Raw genomic sequence first — 24,436 nt, forward strand, 5'->3', positions numbered from 1 at the left:
CCTTCTGCAGGCCATGCTGCTCTCTCTCAATTCTGAAGGCTGTTCACATGAATCCCAGCTATGTACAGATCCCAGAAACGCAGCCCTTTACAGGGGACAGAGCACCGTGGTGTGCAAGTTTTCTTATCGACAGACTCACAGTCACTTGCCCACCTCAGGACCATCATGTCCACTATACAGATGAAGAAATTAAAAAACCAGAAAACGGCAGGATTTGCTCAACTTTACTCTGTAGCCCAGGCCAGAACTGGACTGTAAACCCAGCTCCTGACCACAGGCTGGAACTCCCTTCAGAGTCCTCACTGGCCGGGCAAGCATTAACCCTTCTGTGCCAGGGTGCTGCGTGTCTCCAGTGGGTCTAACCGCCTTGTCCTTGGGCCCGTAGTGTGACTGAGTGGTGAAGAGTATGGATGCCGGCACCTGTCCCGCATAGGCTGGGCATGTTTTAAACCTCGGCTTCCTCATGTGTGAAATGAAGATCTTTGCAGCCCTTCCTTTCCAGGGCTGTGGTGGGGATTGAGCGAGATAACACAGGTATAGGTACCCCTGCTTTTCAAAAGTTCACATTTTGCCGCTTTGCTTTTATGAAGGACCTATGGGAATACCTGTTTTCCATAACTGAAAGAAATCCGAAGAGGATTTTCACTTTTGCTGAGAAAAGGGGCAATGCGGAAATAGCGCTCCGTGTTTTGTGGGCAAGTGGTTATAGATGCGGCAGGGACCCCAAGCAGTGGGATCGGCCCCCACAAGCATCTCTGCGTCAAGCTGCCACTGCTTTGGACTGTGTCTGTGAGCATCTGTGCTTTATCTCAATTTATTTTGGGTATCGCTAGTAAGATGTGTCATAAAGTATCAGAAAAGCCTAAGAGGGGTTATTTTTGGGGTCTGGGAACTCTCAAACATTTTTCCATATAAATTAATGGTAATTGCTTCTTCACTTTACACCATTTTGGCTCATCAAAGATTTTATAGGAACACTCTACTTTCCGACCTTGGGGGGAACCTGTAAAGCATTTATTTAGCACAGGGCCTGGGAAATAATCGGCACTCAATAAATGTTAGCTACCATGTCCATCCCCATCCCATCTCTGGGGGCCTAACTGAAATTACTAGAAAGGAAAACCAGGAACTGAGTACAGTGCCATAGCCCACGGTGGCCCCTTGGTGCATCAGGAAGAGAGGCCCCTGGGGTTTGCCAAGCTTCAGAACTGTGCAGGTCTCCGCGGACCTCCGTGGTGCCTCCTCGCACCCCCAAATCTCGCTCTGCTGTGCCTGCTGGTAACAGTAATAGAAAGTCACCATTTGAGGGTTTAGCCAATGCCAGGCCCGGTGCTAAGCTCAGTACACGTGGGATAGTCACACACACCAGGGATGGCTTTTGGAGGCTGAGCCTGGCTCACCTCTCCCACATCATCACAGTGCCTGGAGTGGTCTCCCCTGAGACTGTGCTCCTTCATTCACCCAATGTTTATTGGCATTTCCTACCACCGGGTACTATTGTAGCCAGATAACAAAACAAATATACTCTCACCCTCCTGAAACTTACATTCCCCGGCAGGGGGGTGGAGGGGGCAGCAGGCAAGTTATAGGGAGGAAAACCTTGGCAATATTAGATACATTTAACTTTTTTATTAGGATTATCTTTGCCGCATGTGCTTATATATATCACTGTACCCCTCAAAACGGGGCCACTTCTGTGGGGTTCGTGTGTCAGGCGTGCAGGGCAGGCACGGCAGTCAGGAACTCAGCCCCGCTGTGTGCTCTTGGACATTCGCTCCGTCTCCCTGAGCCTCAGTTTGTTCATCCGTCATTTAAGGAAATCACAGTGACTCCGGCCTCCCCGGGCTGCTGAGAGAATTCCATTGGCCCATGAAAGGAGCCTTCGTCTGCGGGACAGCCCCGACTGGGACAGACGTTAGGGCGGGAGGGAGCCGCGTCCCGCTTACCCAGAGGAGCGCGGGCGCGGGGCTTTTCTCGAAGGTTACATAAGGCCGACCCGGGTGGCGGCCGCGGCCCGGGAGCGCGCGTCCGTCGAAGGGGGAAAGGGGCGTGGGGACGGCGGCGGTGGCGGGGACCCCCGGGGCGTGAGTGCGGCGCCGCTGGCCGAGGTGGGCGCGGCGCGGCGCGCGGGCGAGCACAGGGCGCGGCGGAGTCGGGTTTCAGAGCGCGGGTGACTCAGGGGAGCCGCGAGGCTGCCCGCCGCCGCCACTGCCCAGCGCCGCCTTTGTTCGCCGCAGGAAGGGCGAGCGGCCGCCCTAGCGCAGCCGGGCGCACAGTGCCTTCGAGGGCTCGGCAGGCCTGCGAGATGGCGCCAAGGTAGGACTCGCTTCCCCGCGCCCCGGCCCCTCGGCCCTCCCGCCCGCCTCACCTTCTCGCCCCCCGCCACTTCTTGCAGGAGGAACGCGCGCTGCTGGCGCCTGCTGTGGCTGCTTTCGGTCTCCTCGCTTCTCCCCGCTGTCACCCGGACCCGCTCCGCGACAGGTAAGCGACCCGGCCCGAGGGTGGCACCGGCTGCCTCCGCGCCGCGGGGAAGTTGGTTTGGCGGCGGGCGTGCCTGCGGTGCGCTCCTCATTCCTGGACATAAAAGGGAGTCCTCGCCGCTCCGTGCGCACTGGCGGTCCCGCCGCTTCCCCCGGGTGGTGCAGGGGATGCGAGGGGCGAACGGGAGTCCCTGACCCGCCGAGCGGGTGGCGCGCCGTCTGGGCACTGTGGAGCGAGGCGCGGCCCCTCGGATCGTGGGCACAGAGGGACTTTGGAAGCACAGTGACAGCGCCAGCGGCTCCGCGGGGACGGTTAGCTCCAGCTCACCCAGCGCCGTGCGCAGGGCGTGCATGTTGGCTGGTTCATTGTAAGGGCAGGTCTGGTGCCCTCTCTGTACACAGGTGCGGGAGCGTGACCACCAGCAGGGACACCTGGCACCTTTGCCGCACAAGAAATAACGGGACTGAATTACCTCGATGCCTAACTTAGTCCTGAGTTACCTAGGGGAGTCCCATCCATCGTGGGCAGTGGCGCCATGGGTGATGAGAAGAGCTAGGGGTGCGGAGCCAGGGGATCTGATCTTTTCTGTTCCCTGAGCCTCAGTTTCCCCACCAGAACCCAGAGGCAGGGGGATGACTAGTAGGGTCTGAGTTAAAATAGATTTTGGTTAAGGTGTGTGTTCAGGCTGCCTGGGCTTGAATTGTTGGCTGAGTTAGGTGACCCAACTCAGGACAATGAATTTCACCTCTCTGTGCCTCAGTTTCCAAAAAATGGGAATAATTAGACCACCTTTCCTCCTAGGGATGCTGTGAAGATTAAAAGAGGTATTAGAAATAATAGGCTTTCCACATTGTGGCCTGTACTAGGCACAAAGTAAGTGGTAGAACTTTTGGGTTGATCCTTCAAATAGCTGTGTGAGCAAGCGATGCAAGCGGTTGACAGGACACTGAGGATGAGAGAGGCTTAGGAAGTGGCCTGTCCCAAAGGCAGGACTTGAGCCCAGATCCCTGGGCTCCCACCCTTCCTCCCTCAGCTCTTTCTCCTTGCCCTGTTGCAGAACTCTGTTGGCCCAACAGTAGCCTCCCACCCCTTTTGGATTTAGAAAATCAGTACTTAGCCTCAATAGAGTGTGTGAGAAGGGGGAACATCATCTGTCCCTTTGAAGGAAACTGATAATTGAGGGTGGCCTGGGTTAACTCTTTGTGTGCCAGAGGAAGCCTTGGACAGCCTAGACCATTGTCTCCTTGGGAATAAGAGCCAAACTCAAAGGCCACTTTTTCCTGCCAAAGCCTCCAGCCTGGCATTTCTTGCAGATCAAAGGGCAGCTGGGGCCCAGTTTTGGCTTCTCAGCACCACGGCCCATGTCGAAATGTTGCAGTTTTGCATGTGATAGAGGGTTCTGCCAGCACAGCGGCAGAGGGCAGCTTCATGTTTCGTGGTCTTTCGTGAATTTTGCCATAACCCCCACCTCCAAAAAGGAAGAAGATTCTGGGGAAAGAGACTTTGGTGTTTCTTTCTTCTCCTGTGTTTGAAGGCTGGACTCCTTGATGTCAAGTCAGTTGTCAGAAACAACACAGAGGAAGTCCTGTTCCCATCCATAACGTAAAAAGGGAGTGCCAGGAAACCCTCAGGAGCTGAAAAGGGCAACGAAAGAGCCATTTGCAACTGATGGGTATTCAGAGTCCCTCTGGGCCTCTGCAGAGACTCTTCGTAGACCTGTGAAATATCCTCCTGCAAACCAATTTTTGCATGCAGTTTAATCAGGCTAACACTTATAAACAAACCACTGGCAGAGGTGTGAGCAGGTCTGGGTTACCTTCATCCAGTCCTCAAAATCACTCCAGGAGGCAGGGACTGGGACTGCTATTATCTCTGTGCTTTAATAAGGAAACCAAGGCCCAGTGTCTCAAGGCTTCTCAGCTCCTGAGGTTTTCCTGGCCTGCCCTGTTTAAAGAGACCCTTGTCAATGGGACCGTGTCCTCCACACTGATCCTTGTGCCCCTAACACATCATGGCTGAGCCAGTAAAGTTACAGTGCCATTGGAGGGGCGCCTGGGTGGCTCAATCGTTAAGCGTCTGCCTTCGGCTCAGGTCATGATCCCAGGGTCCTGGGATCGAGCCCCGCATCGGGCTCCCTGCTGGGTGGGAAGCTTGCTTCTCCCTCTCCCACTCCCCCTGCTTGTGTTCCCTCTCTCGCTGTGTCTCTCTGTCAAATAAATAAAATATTAAAAAAAAAAGTTATAGTGCCATCGGAATACCTGCTATTTTAGCAGATAGGCGGGGGCAGTGGTTCTACAAGTAATTTGTTCCTGCTAATAAAATCCTTATACGTGCAAATTACTTACTTTTCTTTAAACTGTTTTACCATGAAATATAACATCGATGCAGAGACATGCACACAGGAAGTACAGCCCACTGATTTATCATGGAGCAAACATCCATATAACCCAAGTCAAGAAATAGGATAGCCCCAGAAGCTCTCTTGTGCCCCTTGGCTGTGATTATTCCCTCCCTGCCCTCAGAGGTCCCTCCCTGCCCTCAGAGGTCACCATCACCTTGACTTTTATGGTGACTGCTTCCTTACTTTTTAGAAATAACTTTAGTACCTGAGGATGTATCCCCAATTTCTACAGTTCCACTTGACTTGAGTTTGAACTTTACACATGGCGTCTTTCACTGAATATTAAGCTCTGAGATTCATTTATGCTGTTGTATGTGGCCGTAGTGAATTCATCTTTGTCGCTGTATAATTTCCCACTGGTATTAATATGCTGTACATTATCTGTCCATTTTTCTCCAACAACATTTGGGGCATTTCCATTTTGGCAGATATAGCAGTGTGTTTCTGAACATTCTCGTACGTGTGCCTGGTGCACAGGGGCGCGTATTGCTGTTGCTTCCATATCTAGGGGTGGAGTGCTGGGTAATGGGGTATGTAGCTCCTCCAGCTGAACAGACAGTGCCCGCCCATCTTACACAATGGTTATACCGAGGCACACGGTCGCCAGCCGGGTATAAGAGCTCCCCCTTCTTCAAATCCCCGCCAGCACTTGGTCTTGTCACTGGGCTGAATTTCAGCCCTTCTGAGGAGTACATAGTAGAATCTTACTGTAGTCTTAACTTATGTTTTCCTGATTATTAAGTTGATTGCCTTTTCATATATTTATTGGATCTCTGGTTATCCTGGTTGACTTTTTTTTTAACTGAGGTGAAATTCACATAACATGAAACTAGCCACTTTCATGTGTACCATTCGGTGGCAGTTCATACATTAATATTGTTGTACGGCTGTTTCCTCTGTCTAGTTACAAAACATGTTCATCACTCCAAAGAGTGAAAAGCCTTATTTCTATTAAGTGGTCACTCGCCATTACCCCCATGCTCACCCCACCAGCCCTTGGCAACCACTGATCTGCTTTCTGTCTCTATGGTTTTGCCTATTCTGACTATTTCATATAAATGGCATCGTATAACCTGTGTCTTCTGTGTCTGGCTTCTTTCACTTAGCATAATATTATTGAGAGTCATCCGTGTTGTAGCATGTGTCAGGACTTCATTGCTTTTTATGACTGTGTAATATTCTACTGCATGGATAGAACACAATTCATTTATCCATTCTTCCATTGATGGGGACATTTGGGTTGTTTCCTCCTTTTAGCTATCATGAATAGTGCTGTTATGAACATTTGTGTACAGGAATTTGAGTACTTGTTTTAATTATTTTGGGTCTATACCTAGTAGAACTGCTGGGTCCTGTGGTCATTCCATGCTTAGGTTTTGTAGAAATTCCCAGACTCTTCCACAATGGCTGTCCCATTCCACAGTCCCACCAGCAGTGTGCAAAGCTCTGATTTTTCCACATCCCTGTCAACACTTCTTATTTTCCATGTTTAAATTACAGTTATCTTAGTGGGTGTGAAGTGGTCCCTCCTTGTTGTTTTGATTTGCATTTCCCTAATGACTAATGACGTTGAGCATCTTTTCACGGGTTTGTTGGCCATCTGCAGATCTTCTTTAGAGACAAATCTGAATGCTCATCAGAGCCAGTTTGGGATTTTCCTCTAACCATCTCACTCTCGCTCATGTCCATCTGATGTGCTTTCCTGAAGGGAGAGGAGTGGGGAGGAGTCACACCTGAGATTTCCAGTCTCTGGCCTCTTGCCTCCCATGGCCTGTACTGAGCTACTGTTGCTCACGTACTATTAGAAGTTGTGATGAAGATAAATGATTGTAGTGTTTTAATTACTGGGTAAACTTTTCGGTTTTGTAGAAGGTGGGGAATGCCCTTGGGAGCATCCCGTGCTGTCTGTGTGTTTTATGGCAGAGCGTGAGCTGAAAACTGGCACATGGAGCCACTCACAGCTTCCCATGACAAGTTGGGATTTTGTAGTCTCTTTGACTTTGCACAAGATGTGAACTCATCGCCCCCTCTAGAGCACACTGCCTTGCCCTATGTTTCTCTTTAAGGCCTAATGCTACCTCCCAGCTTACATGGCACCCTGGTAGAGGCATCTCTCCAGACGAGCTTTCTCACCACTGAATTCCCCATGACCTTCATCTGTCTCTCCCGGCACCAGCCACCGTCCCCCCTCTAGTGTCAGTATGTTTATTTGTCTCTCTTTTCCGTGGGAGCACTTTGAGAGTGTGGGTCATGCCTTGTTTGTCCAGAGTTAGCCACTTGGACTTCAGCTGTTTTGTCATTATTATGAACAGTGCTGCTGGGACCGTCTTCTGACAAATGGCCTTTGTTTTCCTTTTGTATTTTTTTTTTATTTACTAGATTACCCCAAACAGAACAGACTTGCCCATCAAAGAACAGAAGTAGTCAGATAGTTCTTCTGTATTTATTTATTTATTTATTTATTTATTTTTAAAGATTTTATTTATTTATTTGACAGAGAGAGACACAGCAAGAGAGGGAACACAAGCAGGGGCAGTGGGAGAGGGAGAAGCAGGCTTCCCGAGGAGCAGGGAGCCCGATGCGGGGCTCGATCCCAGGACCCTGGGATCACGACCTGAGCCGAAGGCAGACACTTAATGACTGAGCCACCCTCCCAAGAATAGGCACCCCAGTTCTTCTGAATTTAGATGGATCTGTCTTAGATACAAATTTAATCATTCTCCTTCCTACTTTAATTGCTGTCACTGGGTTCTTACTGTACCTAAGAGGGGGTCATGCTCCTTGCTGCAGAGGGCCCTTTGTGGCCTCCTAGTCTCTCCAGTTACACAGAGCCCCCATTGACTTGGGCTCACACCATACCACTGGTAGCTGGTGGAATAAGACATGCGATAACTCACCTCTGTGTCTCTGCCTAGGCTGGTCACTCTTTGAGAATACCTTTCTCCTTGCCCATATGGCAGCCCACCATTCATCCTTTACCCATCCTCTCTGGGAAGCCTGTTGGTTGTCTTTCCTCTGGGCTGACACGATCAACCCATCCCTCAGTCACAGGGCTTCTCAGATGGACGGTGACCACTGATGATTCTTCTGCCTTCCCTACTACACAGGAATCTCCAAGAGGCAGGGACTGGGCCTTTCCAACTCTGAATCCTAGAGCCTAGCCCAGGGCCTGGCGGAGTGAGCACTCAGCAAAAACTCTGTCAGTGAATCAAAGAGGGAATGAATGGGTAGGTCCAGCTTATTTCCTGGAGACAATGTGCCAGCTTACCATGTCAACTGTAATTGTAATTCATCTCGATTCTTCCACAGCTCTCCCATCTGTGGGGTGAGCATGGCTGAGTAATGAGGGTACATTATGGGGCTTTTAGGTTTTTTCTCTTTAGTAACTTTAATAACTAGTTAGGAATTTATGCTAATGTTATTTTGCTCTTCATCTTTTTTTTATTATATGTAATTGTACAGTTTGTTGTCTAGCTTATCCCCCCTCATTTTATTCCTGATGGCTTCCATTTTATCAAAAGTTGTACATGTATCTTTTCTCTGCTCGCTAAATATTGAGTTTATTTTCAAGGTTTCTTTGAATGTCTACAGCTTGGCCTACTTAAAATGGACCGTAAATTAGGTTAATTACATAGATTACATAGCATGTAATCTGAAGTCAGTTTTTTTTCAAAGTGGTATCCAGGATTCCCCAAAATACTAATTAAGATGTGAGTGATTTACCCATCGTTGTGTTGCTTTTGGTTATCATATAATTTTTTTTCTTGAATGATAGAAATTTTTTTTCTCAAATCTCTACTATTGGTCCCTTCTTGTGCCTATGTGTGTGCCTGTTTTTAAAATCTCACATGGTCTTGGGGCGCCTGGGTGGCTCAGATGGTTAAGCGTCTGCCTTCGGCTCAGGTGATGATCCCAGGGTCCTGGGTTTGAGTCCACATCAACTCCCTCTGCTTGTACACTCTCTCTCTCCCTTTCAAATGAAGAAATAAAATCTTTAAAAAATAAAAAATAAATAAAATCTCACATGGTCTTGATAATCACTGCATTGTAATATGTTTTAAAATCTGGTAAGGGAAGTCACCCCTGTCTCGTTCATTAGGCCATATATTTTTTAGTACAGATTGATTTATCATAGAATTTTCTCATGATATGATTGGGTAGTGAGAGTGTTGGAGTGGTGGTGGGCAAGTGAGGGAGGAAATCTTATAATCAGATTCAGCTAAAGATACTAATGTGCAATAAGGAGAATGGATGAGCAAATCAAGTTTCAAAGTCAGAGCAGCAGATCATGGGGCCTGAGCTACTACTGTTGACACAGAGCCCAGGGGAGCAGAGATGCGTCAGAGGTGTTGGGAGGATCAGGTTTGCTGACTGACCACCTTCCTCTGCTCCACCCCAATTCAAGAGAGAAAAAGTCTAGGGTTAGAGCAGAACCTGGAAGAAGGTCCAGACCTATTATTGGGCAAGCTTTAATGAGGGAAGTATGAGACCGGGGTCACCTAATGAGTGCATTCCACTCCTTATCCCCATCAGAACTCAACTCAACTCAATTCAACTCAACCCAACTCAACCCAACCTAATCTAATACAACCCAACCCAACCCAATTTTATCCAATCCAATTCATTTTGCAGTTGTTGCATGGCATGGCTGACTTGAAGGATTGGACAGGGAAGAAAACTATTCTGAGGGTCCTGGTATCACCCTCAAATGAGCAAGACCCCTGACTTCAGGTATTTGGGGAAGCTTGGCTAGAGTCTGATTTGTAAGGAGCAGCCTTGCCTTCAGCATCTCCAGGAGTCACCCTTCCATCACTGAGGGATTTACATGGGGCCCAGCTTAAAAGCCCCCTCTACCACCAGGAGGGCTTTTTCAACTAGTCTTTCCACGAAGTTGAAGTCTTTGAAAAACCATCAGCCCTGTTCTGTGTTCTGGCTACTATATAGATGTATACACTTAGAGATATATAGATTTCTGTCTTCTCCCCATATTTCCTGACTGCCTCCTCTCACAGAGGTCTCTGGGATGGGTGGTGGGTGACTAAAAGGATGCACTGGACTGAGGACCCATCCTAGAGTGACTCACAGTTCAGTAGTAGAAACCAGCGTGCTGCAGCCAGCTTAAATGCTAGGGAGCTTATCCTGTGTATCCTAATGTGGGTGCAAGCAAGCCTCTGCACTACCAAAGTAGGGATGTCTATTTCCACCAGAAGATGGGGCGGGCGGGGGGAGGGAAGCAGGTTTTGAAAGAGGAGCTTTATTTTTTCAATTACATTAAAAAATTGATAGTAAAATTCATAGTCATTGTAAAAATCTGGAGGGGAGGAAGGAGTTTACAAATGCCACATATTATCTCATGACTCAGCGATAAATGTTGCCAACATTTGGTGGACAGTTTTTCAAATATTTGCCTAAATATGCACATAGGTTATAAAAAGAATAGGTCATTCTGTACATTGTGTTTTGTTGCTTGGCATTTTTTTCCCCTTAATCATCATCTAAACACTTCCTCTGCAGCATTAAATACTGTTCCCTAACATCCTTTGTAATTGAAATAGTATTTCATCATATGTACGTCCCATAATTAAACTAGTGCCCTTTTATGCCTTTAGACGGTTTCTGGTTGTCCGCTGCTATAAACACTATCGTGATGACCCCATTTATGCAGCTCTGTATTTGACCTTTTCTGCAGTTATTCCCTAGCACAAATTCCTGAAGCAAATTGTTGGCTCTAGTGCGTGCCCATTTTTAAAGCTTCCGTTGCATTCTTTGGAAAGCCAGTAGTGATTGTCCTCCCTGCAGCAGCACACGGGACAAGCTCACCCCACCTTTATCTGTTGCTGCTACTTCTCGAATCTAAAGGGAGACGGGGCGCCTGGGTGGATCAGTCAGTTAAGCGTTTGCCTTCAGCTCAGGTCTTGATCTCAGGGTCCTGGGATCGAACCCTGTGTGTTGGGCTCCCTGCTCAGCGGGGAATCTGCCTCTCCCTCTTTTCTGTCCTCTTCCTCTGTCCTCCCCCACCCTCGCGCTCTCTCTTGCTCTCTCTCTTTGTCTCAGATAAATAAATAAAATCTTAAACAAAACAAAGGGAGAAAGTGACAGCAGGTAGAGGGACAGTGCTGCATGACTGCCCCATATTGCCCTTAGTTGAATGGAGTTGTGAATCCTTCCTCCCTTTTCCCTTCCCGCTTCGTTCATTCATTTTGCACATGTCCTGTAAGGGCTGGAAGAGAAGAGGATCTTTCAGGAAATTAGAGTTCTGGAGGTCAGGTTGTAAGGACCTTGGTGGTTCTCAACCTTGGCTGCACCTTAGAATCACTTGGAGATTCAGAACGAACCTGTTGCCCAGCCTTCCCCACTTACAGGATGCTGAACTCATCCGGGGTGAGGTTGAGTCATTGGCAGGTTTTTAAAAGCTCCTGGTGTGATTCTGGAGTGCAGCCAGGGTTGAGAACAACTGGTGCAGCCCAAAGGCCTCCTTTCCAACGTGGTGATCCTGAGTCCCAGAGAGGAAAGTACCTGCCCATGATTGCAACACAGGAGGGCAGAGCCGGCACTGGATCTCAGAGGGAGCTTCAGGGGGTATAGTTCAGGCAGATGAGCTCTGGGAGCCTGGGTCTTGGGTTCAGATCTCAGCTCTGCCACTTCCCATTGAGCGACCTCTCTCTGCCTTATCCTCCTTACCTGTAGATTAAGCCAATAATAATTCCTACTATGAAGAGTAAGGAGGTGAGCATTGGGCCTGTAATTGGTGACCCGTTCAGTACCTCCTTCCTTCCCTGCTCCCACATCACTGTGGGTTCCCTGAGGGTAGGAACTCTATTTTATTTATCCATGTTTCCTCAGCATCTGACATGGCCCCAAACGGACACAATGAGCATTTGAATACATTAATGAATGAATCATTCAAAGCCTGAGACTGTGGAGATCTGAGCAAACACCCAGCATTATGAACCCTTGACCATAGCAAAGTCTGTGCGTGCTTCCAGCCCTGCTGGGAGACCACCTGCAGCCATCCGCTGCGATGGATGGTGTGGGGACCAGAGCGGGGGTGGAGCAGGGACCTGGATATAATAGATAGGTCGGGGATAGAATACATGTCACCAAAGGAAAATGAAGGTACGCTTTTTGGGTGCTGGAAAGTTATAACCATTCTAGAGTAGAAGTCCAGAGAACCCAAATGCTGGTGGACAAACTGAACCTAAATTCATGCAATTTCTACAGCATCACATGCACAACTCCATCTGAAGGTGGGTCAGTGAGCTGCTTCTCCCCTCCCAGCCGTACATCTTAGTGACTGTCTTCTTCCATCTTTATTTTCAGCACGTAAGTCTGTCTCCCTCCACCCTTCAGTGCATCCCCCACCTGCGGCCAACAGTGGTCTTCTAGCTTCTTGCTACTCGGATGTATTCCAAGGACCAGCAGCATCAGCAGCATCCCCAGTCCCACCCACAGACCCAGTAAATCAGAATGCGCATTTTAACAAGATCCCTGGTGATTCATGTGCACATTACCGTTTGAGCAGCACTGTAACACCAACTCTGATCATATCACCCCTGCTTAAAGCCCTTTGTCATCTTCCCGTACTAGCCACCTGTGGTAGGTGGTCATGGCCCTCCAAAGGTGTCTGCATCTTAATCTCCAGAGCCTGTGAATGTGTTCGGTCACATGGTGTAGGAAAACTAAGGTTGGAGATGGAATTCAGGTTGTTAATTAAAAGAAGGTGAGGATCCTGGATGACGCAGGTGGGCCCAGCATAATCACAAGGGTCCTAAAGAGTAGAAGCGGTGGCAGGAGAGGAGGTCGGTGAGATGCAATATGGGAAGAACTTGACCGGCCTTCTTTGCTGGCATTGAAGACACAGGAAGGGACCATGAGCCAAGGAACACAGGTGGCCTCTAGAAGCTGGAAAAGGCAAGAAATGGATTTTCCCTTAAAGCTTCCAGAAAGGAACACTGTCTGTTGATACCTTACTTTTTATCCGAGTAAGACCTGTGTTGGACTTCTGACCTACAGAACTGTAAGATTATAAGATGTTTTTTTTTTTCTTTTTTTGCTGTAAGTCACTAAATTTGTGGTGATTTGTTACAGCAGCCATAGACAGCAATGACAACACTTCCTAGCATTGGCATTTGAGACCCTTGACATCCCACCAATGTGCTGTTCTGGCCTTGTCTCCCAGAATATCCCTCCTCACAGCCTGATCTCAAACTGCACAGCCTCTAGAGTGGTTGGGATCTGGGGGAGGGCCACCTCAAGAATCTGAACTTGGAACGTTCTCCCCTCTACCCCGAGCACCTAGCACCTTGCCTGGCCCCTGGTAGGTACTCAGGCAATGCTTGTGAAATGAATAACCTGGTGGAAACCTGGTACATTCAGGTGACCATCAGCCATGGAGGGGCTCCCCTATCTTCAGGAGGCAAAGACAGCAATGATGAGGGGAGACATGGTAGACACCTGCCCAGAAGCTCAACTTTGATGTTCCCGTTTTTTTTTGTCTTGGACGGATCTCTGCCTCCTTGGGGGCCTCGGCTTCCCATCTGAGAAGTGAAGGGGTTGGACCAGGTGAACCCTAAAAGCACCATTAGCATGAACATTCTAGCATGCCTGAGTTCGGTTTGGCCAGACCCTGTGGCACTCAGGGGAAGTGATTGAACTCTGCTGCTCTCAGCCCTGTTCATCTGGTTGCTAGGCAGATGCCTCACTGCATCCCCGTCCACAAGGCAGGATACAAAACTGTGCCCGACAACTGTGCGTTTGGCACAAAACAGAGACCCCAGCTGCCCTCTCCCCCTGTCTAGTTAAAATGCCAAATTACTCACTCTCCCACAGAAAGAAGGAAAGGGGTGGGGGGAAGAAACTATTTCTCACTGCAGAGTTTTTCCATGTGACATATTTTCTAATTTTACTTCAGGTTTAACTGTCTAGAGTAGATGGCTCCGTTTCAGGGTCTCCCCCCTCTTCTTTTAGAATGTAAACTTCCAGTTTAAGAAATGGAATGTTTTTGCTTGTTTAATATTTGGAAGCTGATACCACATTACAACTGCATGTCTCTGTTTTCTCCGCCGGGGGAAATTCCCTGAAATGCACAGCTTTAGCCTAGTGGTCGGATTCCTCGATGCCGGGCTTGGCTGTGGGAGCTTGACCAAGTCACTGCCGCTCCGGGACTCGGATGCTTAGGGAGCAAGGCAGGAAAAGCTGTCCTTTGGAGACAGCTCCCTGTGGAGACTGTGTGGCAAGACTGGAAGGAGTGGTTGGTGGGCCCCATTTCTAAGAGTCGTTCTGTTTGAGATTCCAGTGGAATTGTATGCACCTGACTTTACGTCTGCCGCCAGCTCTGCATCGTGGCCCCCGGGGGAGGGAGGGGCTGAGAAATTGTTAGTACCTGGAAAGAGTACTGCTGCTTTGTTGGAAAGAAATTGGTCTTACCCTTGCAATGTCTGTTGCACCCAACGTCCCGCTTCCATCCCTCTGCCCCCCGCCCCCCGGGGTCAGGCCTGTGTCGTGTCCTCTAATGGATTGTTGTAACAAGCTCCCTTGCCAGTGGGACCTCCATGTCTCCATTCCCAAGCACGCCCTGCAGGCAGAATGGCTCGTGGAAACACAGGTCCCATCATGTCACGCCCCCTCTTAAAACCCTTCCATGCTTTCCATTACACCTTAAATTCCACTCTCTTTGGGCTGGAGCTCAAGGCTGCTTGTCTCCTCCCATCCCTCCTCATGCCCTGGCTCTAGCCACACTCAACTACTTGCTGGTCTCTGAGCTTCACAGCATGTTCCCTTCACCCAGCCCTTGCACATGCCTACCTGCAGGCTGGGATACTCTCCCTGCCCTACTGAAGTCCTCATTTGCCTTTTCTCCTCGATAGACTTACTATTCATACTGGTCCCTGTACCAGCACATGGGCATCAGCTGGGAGCTTGCTAGAAATGCAGGGTCCTGGGTCAGCATCGCTCAGGCCCCTCAGGGATGCGGGTGTGCATGCTTGGCCTTTGTAGCATGGTGGTTAAGTGTCGGGGCTGTGGGCCCACACAGAGCTGGTTCAGGTCCAGGCTCTGCTCGTACTGGCTGGTGATTTGGGATGGCTTACTAATCCTCTTCTAGCCTCAGTTTCCTCGTTTGTAGAGTGGGAGATAATAATGGTGCCTGTCTCAGCGTTCTTGTGATGAGGCCATGAGCTCACGTCCCCATAGCTGTTAGCACAGTGCTTGTACCCGCTTCAGTCCCTCAGGGCTCGGAATTCCTGTGCAGGTCCATCTTGCCAAGGATGAGGAGGGCTGGGACGAGGTCATTCATCTTTAGAATCATTGAGCTTCTAGTGGAGGAAACATAAAAAGCCATGCTCTGTTGTGGGAAAAGTGAAATATAGCTATACAAGGACTTTGCAAGGGTGGGTAGGTAGGTGGGATAGAATTAATCCTAAAGCTTCTGGCCTCAGTAGACTTTGCCATCCTGCCTGTCATACCTTGTAGGTCTTTCTTTCTTTCTTTTTTTTTTTGAAGATTTATTTATTTGACAGAGAGACACAGCGAGAGAGGGAACACAAGCAGGGGGAGTGGGAGAGGGAGAAGCAGGCCTCCCACCGAGCAGGGAGCCCAATGCGGGGCTCGATCCCAGGACCCTAGGATCATGACCTGAGCCAAAGGCAGACGCTTAACGACTGAGCCACCCAGGCGCCCCTTTCTTTCTTTCTTTCTTTCTTTCTTAAGAGAGAGAAGGAGGGGGAGGGGCAGAGGGAGAGAGAGAATCCCAAGTAGGTTCTACGCCCAGCACAGAGCCCAACTCGGGGCTTGATCCCACACCATTGAGATCATGACCTGAGCCAAAATCAAGAGTCGGATGCTTAACCGTTGGAGCCATCCAGGCGCCCCAGGTTTTTCATTCATTCGTTTGTTCACTCATGGTTACTGAATAAATATTCATTGACTGCCTACTTGGTACAAGGCAATGTGGTATGTGCTGGGCATCAAATGATGAACAAGAGAGGCATAGTTCCCACCACTCGGGGAGTCTACAATCTGTGGAGGACACAGACACTGAATAAATAATTGTGCAAAAAACCCTAAGTATTTGTACATGGTGAACAAATGTTATGAATAAGTAACAGGGAGCTCTGAAACCACAGCCCTGGCCATTCTGATCAGCACTGAGGTGTCAGGAAAGTCTCCACAAGGAGTGACATTTAAGGTGAGATGTGAGGGGTGAATCGATTTAGCCAGGAAAGGGGGTGGGGCTGGTGGGTTGGAAGGGAAATGGAATGTTCCAGATCAAGGGAGCAGAATGAAGAGAGGGTGGAAATGGCAGCCTGTAGGTGCAGGGAGTCTCAGGTGGAAAGCAGAACCTCCATCCAGGAGGTGCTTTCTCAAGCCTGGCCCTGGGTGAGCATCCTGGCTTCCTTCTGTCCTTTGGGTCCCTTGCAGTACTCATAGCCCGGGATCCATGGGCTGGGGGCCTCCAGGTCCTGCCTCCTGCCCTGCTCGTGCCTCTACTTGCTGAGAGTGAATTGCTTCAAGGAGGAGGTCTCCACAGGGTCTCCACCTCTGTGTTGCACAGGAGAAGTGCATTTAAGAGACTTGCAGCAAAATGATAGGGGAGCAGGGCTGAGTGAGAGCCACCCAGAGCCTGTCACCGCTGTCTCACCAAGAGGCCATGAATGTCACATGGGGAAAGGATTCTAAGAATTGCCCTCTGCAGTTAGACTCCAGTTAGTCTTGGCTTTGAAAAGCTTCTTCCTGTCTAGGAAATGAAGGGGTTAGACCACCTCTCAGGCCCATCCAGATCTGATACTCTTCTTTTGATTTTTGTCCCTTTCTGGATCTCAGTAGTCAGAATGTGCATCCATAAACACAATGCAGAATTCTCTCGCCAGGGAACAGAAACAAGATCTTGTGGCTAATAACTCTGGTGGAAAGCTTTTAGATGTGTCTACACAGGAGAGCAACTTCTTTAGAAATGGTGGGATATGGATGATGCATTACCCCCTCCTCTCCAGGCCATTCCTTTAGAGACCGTCTCATATTTGCTGTGCCCTTGGCTTGTGGCTGTGTGACCATGGCATGCAAAGTCATGTTGTTTATTTCCTGCATCCATTTTACTCAGAGGTTGGAGACTTGGGGTGGGGTGGGGAGTCCAGTGATGACTGGGAAATAATTAAGAACATTTTATATTAAAAGGAAAAGCACACATATATTATGGAGTAGGGTGCAAAAGTTGAGTGCTTTTAGAGTTAAAGCAGGAGGCTTTCATTAAGTCTCTAAGCTCTGGGGGCTCTTTGTCTAGACCCAGATCCTCAGGCATAGGGGTCCCCTCTCCCTGATGGTAGGATGCGTAAGTGGAGATGATGTTATATATAGATTTGAGGTCCCCAACTTGTGGGGGAGATTCAGAATCATGGCAGTGGGTGCCACAACCCACTCTTGTATAAACATTTTCTCTGTCTGCAGATATCTAATGCGCTTGTGTGCGGAAGGGGTTATTAACTTTTTGTTGTTGTTGTTGTTGACAAGAGGAAGATCATTGCTTTCCAAAGCTCTTGTACTAGAATTGTCCATTCCATGAGGGAAGGAACTTGTCTGTCTGTCACTGCTGGATTCCCAGGGCCTCGAATAGTGCCTGGCAGACAGCAGTTGCTCGGTGAATGCTGGTTGAATGAATAGATGTGTGTGTATGTGTGTGTGTTCATGGCTACAAGAAGCTTTCCCCTCTCAATCTGCATTTACCTTTCCAGGAATGAGTGTGTGGGGCAGCATTAGCATGGGAAGTTGAGTGGAATGTGAGAAATGCTGCTCATGCGTATGCATGCGGGAGACTGGCCAGTCCCACTCAAGTTCAGGGTTTCTAAGAACCTAAGAACCTTTGGAGGCAGCCTCCTACCCAGTGTGGTCCGTGCCACATAGTGGCTCCTGTGGAGAATGCACAGTTCGCTGTTCATGCACCTTGGAGAGCTGGGCTCCTAGGGCGCTCTTCTGAAGGGCCCGGAGGTCCCCCAAACACCTCGCCTCCATCAAAACCCCCTGAGAACCTTGAGGACCCCGAACATGTGGGGCTTTTAGGATCATCTATTCTAGTTCTAAATTATAGACAGAAAGATGAGGGCCACACAGCTGGACTACAGAAGGCCTGGATCTGGGTCTTCTGAAGTCCAGGTGAGGGCATCGCACCACCCTGAAATTCCCCAGCGCAGCGTGACTCTAGACGCATCGTCAGTCTGTCCCACCCCCAGGGACGTGGGAAGAGAGCCGAGGGCAGGCATTCACAGATGCTGAGGTCCCTTTTGTATGTGGCAGCATGTGGTTAGAACTGAGCTTTGGAAACATCAGATGGACTTCAAATCCCAGTTCTTCCTTTTCTGAACTATGTGGCTTGGGCAGATCGCTCAGAAGAAGGGATGGTTTCCTCACCTGGATGTGGGGCGGGGGTGGGTGGAGGTCCTGCCTCCAGGGCTATGTGAGGCATTCAGCAAGTAATGCTAGGGGAGGGCTTGGAGAGAGCCAGAGGCAGCAGGCCTTCGGTGGATGGGAGGTTTCCCTAAACCGTGAACCTCATGCTACTGCACAGCGGCATCCCTGGCCTCATCCATTCCTAGAGGCTGTGGATAGGGCGGCCGCCAGGCATCAGTGTTCTAAAGCCCCCGGTGGTGGTTCTGCCAAGGATGAGGAGCTCAGTTCTAGACCACACAGACCATGAAGACCGGTGAATCTCCAAGACTAGAAGTGCCAGGCATGTGGTGATTGGTGCTTGATACTATTTATGAGGGAGTGAATGGATGGATGGATAAATGAGTGAACGAACAGATGGACAGGATGTGCTTGGCGCCTGACATTGCCCTGCACCACACCCTGAGAGCTAGCTATTACCATCTGTATGGCCAGAGAAAGCAACTAAGCCTCAGAGATGTTAAAGAACTGGCCCAAGGTCACCGGCAAGTAAGTGGTGGAGCAAGGACTTGCACACAGGTCCGTCTGGCGCCAAATTCCCCGTCCTTTCCCCTGCGCCTGTGGGGTGACGCTGGTCCTCCTGGGATTCCCCCGACGTCACCCTCAGTTTTGGGGTTCCAGGTGGGGCCTCTGCTGCATACTCGTCTTGGAAGCTCTGACTCCCCCTCTGGTCACTGCCCCCCTCTCCCTCCAGCGAACATGTGGAGACCGTACTTTTATCTAGATTAAACAAGAGTCAGTCTGTTGCAAAATATGACTTTAGGGTCACCATCTGTTCCAGCTGTTCGCTGAAACTCCAGGCCCACTGCAGAGCCAATGGGACCGCTCCCTGCTCTCTGCAGAGTTGAGCGGGACAATCTGTAGAAAGAAGCAGTGTGGTGACAGCTGTGGGACAGATGGCTTAGGTGGTTTGTTTCCGCCTGCCCATCAGCACCCAAGTCATTGTATGTGTGGACCGCAGGCCCCCACCACAGGCACGAATGCGTTCGTTCCCACATTGGGCCTCTACTGTGTGCCAAGCACAGGCTGAGGTGCTTCCCCATCCCACACCTTCTTTAGGGTTTCGGGGGAGAGTGGCCTGGGGACTAGATAGCTGTGGGAACAGGCCATCGGTGCTTGGGCGACTCCCATCGTCAGTCTGGGCCCTGGTTTTCTCATCTTGGGGACATTGGACTGGTGTTTCCTGAGGCCCTCCCCGGCTCTGAAGGCCTCCACCGGCCTCGGTCTGTGTGGGCCAGATTTCAGGGTGCCTGCTGAAGCCGTGAGCTCACTCTGCCCGGCCGCTTCTCTGCCCTGGCTCAGTTCACACAAACTCGTCTGTTGGGACGCCCCGGGCTGTTCCCAGGGCGGCATGACTCGCCCGGGGCATAACATGCCAAGTGCCTGGAGAGGCTGCAGGAAAGTATGTCTCCTGCTGCTGCCAGACTACCGCCTTCCCTCCACATTCCAATTCGCCAATTCCACCGTCTCCTTGGCAAGGGGAGGTGGGGGGCTCAGCTGCCAGAGGCAGCAGCTCGGGGTGAGGTGGGGATGCCTCCTAAAATGGTCAGCAGTGGCTTTCCTCAGAAGCCTGCTGAGGCTCCCTGTGGCCTCCTGGATACATTTTGGTCTCCTAGGCTTTCAAGCCTTTCTGCAATCTGGCTCCTGGCTCCTGCGTGAAAAACTGGTGAGAGTAGAAGGAGCTGGGGAGGACCTCAGGTGACCCCCTGCGGGTCCCAACTGTCTGCTCACCAACTCTGTGGCTTTCATCTGCAAAATGAGAGAGCAGTAGTCCCCACCTTACCAAATTCTCCTGAGATTAAGTGAGCTACTGCATGTCACTTTAATACTTCTACATCTGTATTCCCTGGATTTGTAAATCTTCCCTTTCTGCTCTAATGCCAGAGGTTATCTGAGGGTCCCTTGCCCCACTCCCCCGGAACCACTCACATAGCCCTCGTTTTCCTTACAGTGGGTTAGCCTGTGCTCTGCTCCCTCCACCATGTTCACCTGTGCAAAGCCTTCCAGTTCAGGCCACCTGTAGTGGGGCTCTGCGTTGGTGTCTTGTCCCCTCTACTAGGCGGAGAGCTACCTGGGGACCAGCTACTGCATCCTCTCCATCTCCCAGAGTCTACCCCAGAGCCAAGTTTGGACCAGCTCAGCCATGGGACGCTGGTTGTAGGCTAGGCCAGAACCCTTGACTGGGACCAGGATAGAGTGAAAGGAAAGATCCTTCCAGGATCCATTCTCCCCTTGTGGCTGCACTGGGGCTGGGATAATGTAAATGATGGCTGAATTGAGGTATGTGGATAGCAACTCTTGAAGAGATTTTACTGACCAGGTGGTGTCACCCATGCCAAAAAATTCAAGAAACACCCGAGGATATGCCTCACTTAGAGAAAGACTTAGAAAGCTCCAGAATTGTTAAGTCTTTCAAGCTCCTCCCACCACTTGATGCCCCTCCCACCCAGTGCCTTATTTCCTGGGTGGGGGTGAGGGTGGGGGTAGGGGATGCAGCCGGGAGCAGGAATCTTTCCCTTCTTCCCCCAGGACCCGGAGGACTGGCCTGTCCCATCCCATCCCACTTGTCCAGTGGCCCCAGCTCATGTCTGATACCCAGACAGGCTATGAGCAATTTCCCCGAGACCTCCAGCCAAACTTCAAGACCCTAACAGTATGTAAGAGAGAAGGGGAGGCATGTGTTGCTCACATCCTCCACCCAGACCCTCGTTTCAGGGAGGGGGAAGGTGGGGGCGGCTGGAATTTAATCTGAAGTCTGAGAGGCCAGTGTGTTTAAGGGAGGCACTCCCAACTCAGTCAGTGGGTGAGAGCCAAGGGCAGGAATTTTGCAGAAGACTGGTCATTCAAAGCCCTCTTGCTTAAGGGTCAGCCAAAAGCATAGAAGACTGCAGCCTTCACAAAAGTTAACATCAAGCCTTTGTAATATTATAATAATAATATTCTATTATATCTCAACAGTGGGGATCAGTTGAGAGCTAGGCTATTAGGTGCATATTGAGCTAATGGTGCTGGTGGGATTACTATGACAACAGCTGGCATTCATTAGAATTCTTTTGATTGATGACAATTAACATGAGATATTAGGGCAAGCATGCAATCACTCTTGTCCAGAATCCACTGAGTGCATTCATTCACTCACATGTGCATTATTTGTCCATCCGTCCTGTCCGTCCATCCGTCCGTCCATGCTCAGTTTTTACCTATCCCGGGCAAGGTCCCATGCTAGAGGGGTGGGTGAAGTTGGAAGATACAGAAATAAAGCCAGAACATGATGTCTGTACCCTGAAGGACTCATAAGCCGGTGGGAGACACAGGCAAGTAAACAGATAATAACAGAGTAGTGAGAAATTGGAGCTTCCTGAGAAACTCACCCAGGGAGGATTTCTTGGCAAGATGGGGTGACTCATTTGTAGTCATCTAGAAGGAGTGGGCCCTGAGTCCCAGCTTCCCAGCGTGGCTGAAGTGGACTTCCCTGGATGTCTTCAGGCCCCTTAAGCCGAGTGCAGGGCAAGGGGAAGGTGGGGGAGGCAAGGGAGGTAGCTGTCACCACCCCCTCTGGAAGGCATGGGCTCCCTCTGCTCAGGACAGGCTTTCCCTGGGTACTAGCTCCCTTGGAGGCCATCAGCTTACTCCTGGCTGCAGAATCCTCACCTGACAGACCCAGGCCCTTGGGCTGGGGCTCCCAAGCCTCCCTGTATCCGCTTACCTCCAGCCTGGGGCCACTTGGCCAACTCACTCCAGGCCCTGAGGCCCTCCTGTTGTCAATCAGTGGGATCTAATCACTCAGGGGATTTATCATTCCATTGTCCTGGCTAGGAAGTCACTCATTTGCAGCTCATCATGGCCGGCTGGGGCCCTGCCTAGGTCTATCACCTTGTGGAAGCGGCTGGAGTCCTGCCCAATCCTATGTCTGGGTCCTAGCCCCGCAGCGGACTTCTCTGCTGCTGGCTGTCTACTCACATCTCCTCTGTGGTTCCCCGCCACTGGCCTCAGTTTTGGCCTTAGGCCACAACCTTAGCCTCCACCAGCACTGTGTATGACAGGTGTCACCAACCTGAGGGTGATGGTCCAAACACAGACGGGGGCCTTTGCTGCAGAGTTCCTGATTCTTGAGGTCTGGAGGAGAGCCTGAGGTTTTGTAGCTCTGGGTTCCCAGGTGATGCTGTTGCTGCTGGCCCAGGAACCACACTTGGAGAACCATGAGTGTCATGGTTAAGCGGATGGGCTATGGGGCTTGAACCCAGGCTACCTAGGTCCAGGTCTTGTCTCTGTCACTTACCATCTGTGTGAACCCATGCCTCCGCGCTTCAATCTCCTCATCTATAATCCGGGCTACTGTGAGCACGGAATGACCCCATCCAGGTCCCACTTGGCACAGAGTAAGCATTCCCTGAAGGTATGCGTTTCCTTGGCCACTGTCACAAAATACTGCAAAGTGGGTGGCTCCAAACAACAGAAATTTGTTCTTGTAAAGTTCTGGAGGCAAGCAGTCCAGAATCAAGGTGTTAGCAGGGCCGCACCTCCTCTGGAGGCCACAGGGGTGGATCCTTCCTGGCCTTCTTCAGCTTTTGCTGGCTGCTGGCGTTCCTTGACTTGGGGTGGCCTCCCTCCAAGCTCTGCCTCCGGTTCACAGTGTCTCCTCCCTTTTGTCTGTCTGAGCTCCCCCGTCTGTCTCTTGTAAGGACACTTGTCATTGGATTTAAGGCATACCTGGATAATCTAGGATGATCTCTTCATTTCAAGATCCTTAATTTAAATATATCTGCAAAAGACCCTTCTTCCAAATAAGGTCACGCTCACAGGTTCCGGGGACTAGGACGTGGACATATCTTTTTGGAGAGCCATCATTCCACCCACTGCGGTGAACGTGGTCATTATTATTATTGTTTAGTTGTTGTTTCTTCTAGCAGCTGCAGTTAGGCCTGACCCCAGCTTCTTGCCCTGGCGTGGCGGCAACGGGTGGGTGGATTGAGTGGGGTGCTAAACCAGTTTCCAGGTTCCAGCTCCTCTGTGCGGGCCCCATGGTACTCGGGCCATTCCCAGCCTGGGGCAGGGAGTTCTGCTTCTGGAGTGACGCTGGCCACATTACAGCCTCTCTGTATGGGTTCAGATTTCACTAATCTGAGAAAAACAGCACTCTCAGCTCCCAGACACCTGTTTGGAGCCCTCTGTCCTTATAAATTGTTCCTTACACCTGAGTAGGCTGCACTTGACAAAGCATTTGCCCATTCAGAGCCACATGTGGCTCTCTCTGCCACCCAGGGAAGGAAGCGGTATCACCCTGTCTGCAGGTGAGAAAACCGAGACCCAGAGGGAAAGTTGCTCAACGCTGCCTTTCACGGCAATTACAGTGGTTCAGGGGAGAGGAAGGAAAGCTTATGTCATTGATGATAATAGCAATACCCACAACCAATGTGCTCTACTAAATGTCTGCGTTTGCCAGGCCTTCCGCTCAGTATTTTATATCTGTTATCTATCTCAGGTCATTCTCAAAACTCTTTCCTGCAGTAGGTGACATTATTCCTATGTTATGGATTTAGAGCCTGAGGCTCAGAGAGGGGAAGTGTTTTGTCCAAAGTTGCACAGCTTATAAATGCAGAGCTGGGATTTGAAGCCAGAGCTGTCTTTCTCCCCAACACCATGCTGCTTGGAGATCCTTCTCCCAGCTCTGAAAATATGTCCAGCCAGCCAAGATAAGAGATGTGGCTCCCCAGTGGCCAGCAGGACTGAAGTCTCTGGCCCTCCTGGATCTGCTCAGAAGATGAAGCCCAGGAGAGACAGTCTCTGGCTGGCAGCAGAGCCCTCTTCCTGGTAGCTGGTAGGGAGAGGCTGTGTTGATCCTGAGAGCAATGGGGAGGGGCTGTCAGGGCAATGGGGATAGAGAGGCAGATGGGCACAAGATCACTGAGGGCTAAACAGGGGGTGCTCCCTGGAGTGGGGCAGCCTTGGATTGAAGTGACATTCCTGGAAAGGAGCAGATGGAGACTCAACTCACATCTGACAGATGAAGGTTTAAAGTCACCATTTTGGGGACCTGATAGCTGTGTGCCCTTGGGCAAGTTATTTAACTGCTCTGTTCCTCTGTTCCCACATCTGTAGATTGGTAACAATAAGAGTGGG

General features: G+C 50.3%; 1 protein-coding gene and 1 long non-coding RNA gene across 7 annotated transcripts in view; one reads left to right on the forward strand and one right to left on the reverse strand.

The window, feature by feature from the left end:
- Positions 1–1,614: 1,614 nt before the first annotated feature.
- LOC118524137 (uncharacterized) lies at positions 1,615–2,088 on the reverse strand. The gene is made up of 2 exons (XR_004911450.2): positions 1,947–2,088; positions 1,615–1,848 (listed from the first exon to the last, which is right to left on the reverse strand). It is a non-coding gene; the product is annotated as an uncharacterized LOC118524137 (long non-coding RNA).
- Positions 2,089–24,436, forward strand: part of COL15A1 (collagen type XV alpha 1 chain) — a 116,109-nt gene continuing 93,761 nt past the window's right edge. For 4 of the 6 annotated variants that reach the window (XM_036074151.2, XM_078061510.1, XM_078061511.1 and 1 more), the window contains exons 1-2: positions 2,089–2,316; positions 2,396–2,481. In XM_036074151.2, coding sequence (XP_035930044.2) covers positions 2,306–2,316; positions 2,396–2,481 — 97 coding nt within the window. In that variant the 5' untranslated portion in view covers positions 2,089–2,305. The remainder of the gene's footprint in view (positions 2,317–2,395; positions 2,482–24,436) is intronic. The other 2 variants (XM_036074148.2, XM_036074150.2) reach the window with 1 other exon arrangement.

This window comes from Halichoerus grypus, chromosome 14 (genome assembly GCF_964656455.1).
Source record: "Halichoerus grypus chromosome 14, mHalGry1.hap1.1, whole genome shotgun sequence".
NCBI classification, from domain to species: domain Eukaryota; kingdom Metazoa; phylum Chordata; class Mammalia; order Carnivora; family Phocidae; genus Halichoerus; species Halichoerus grypus.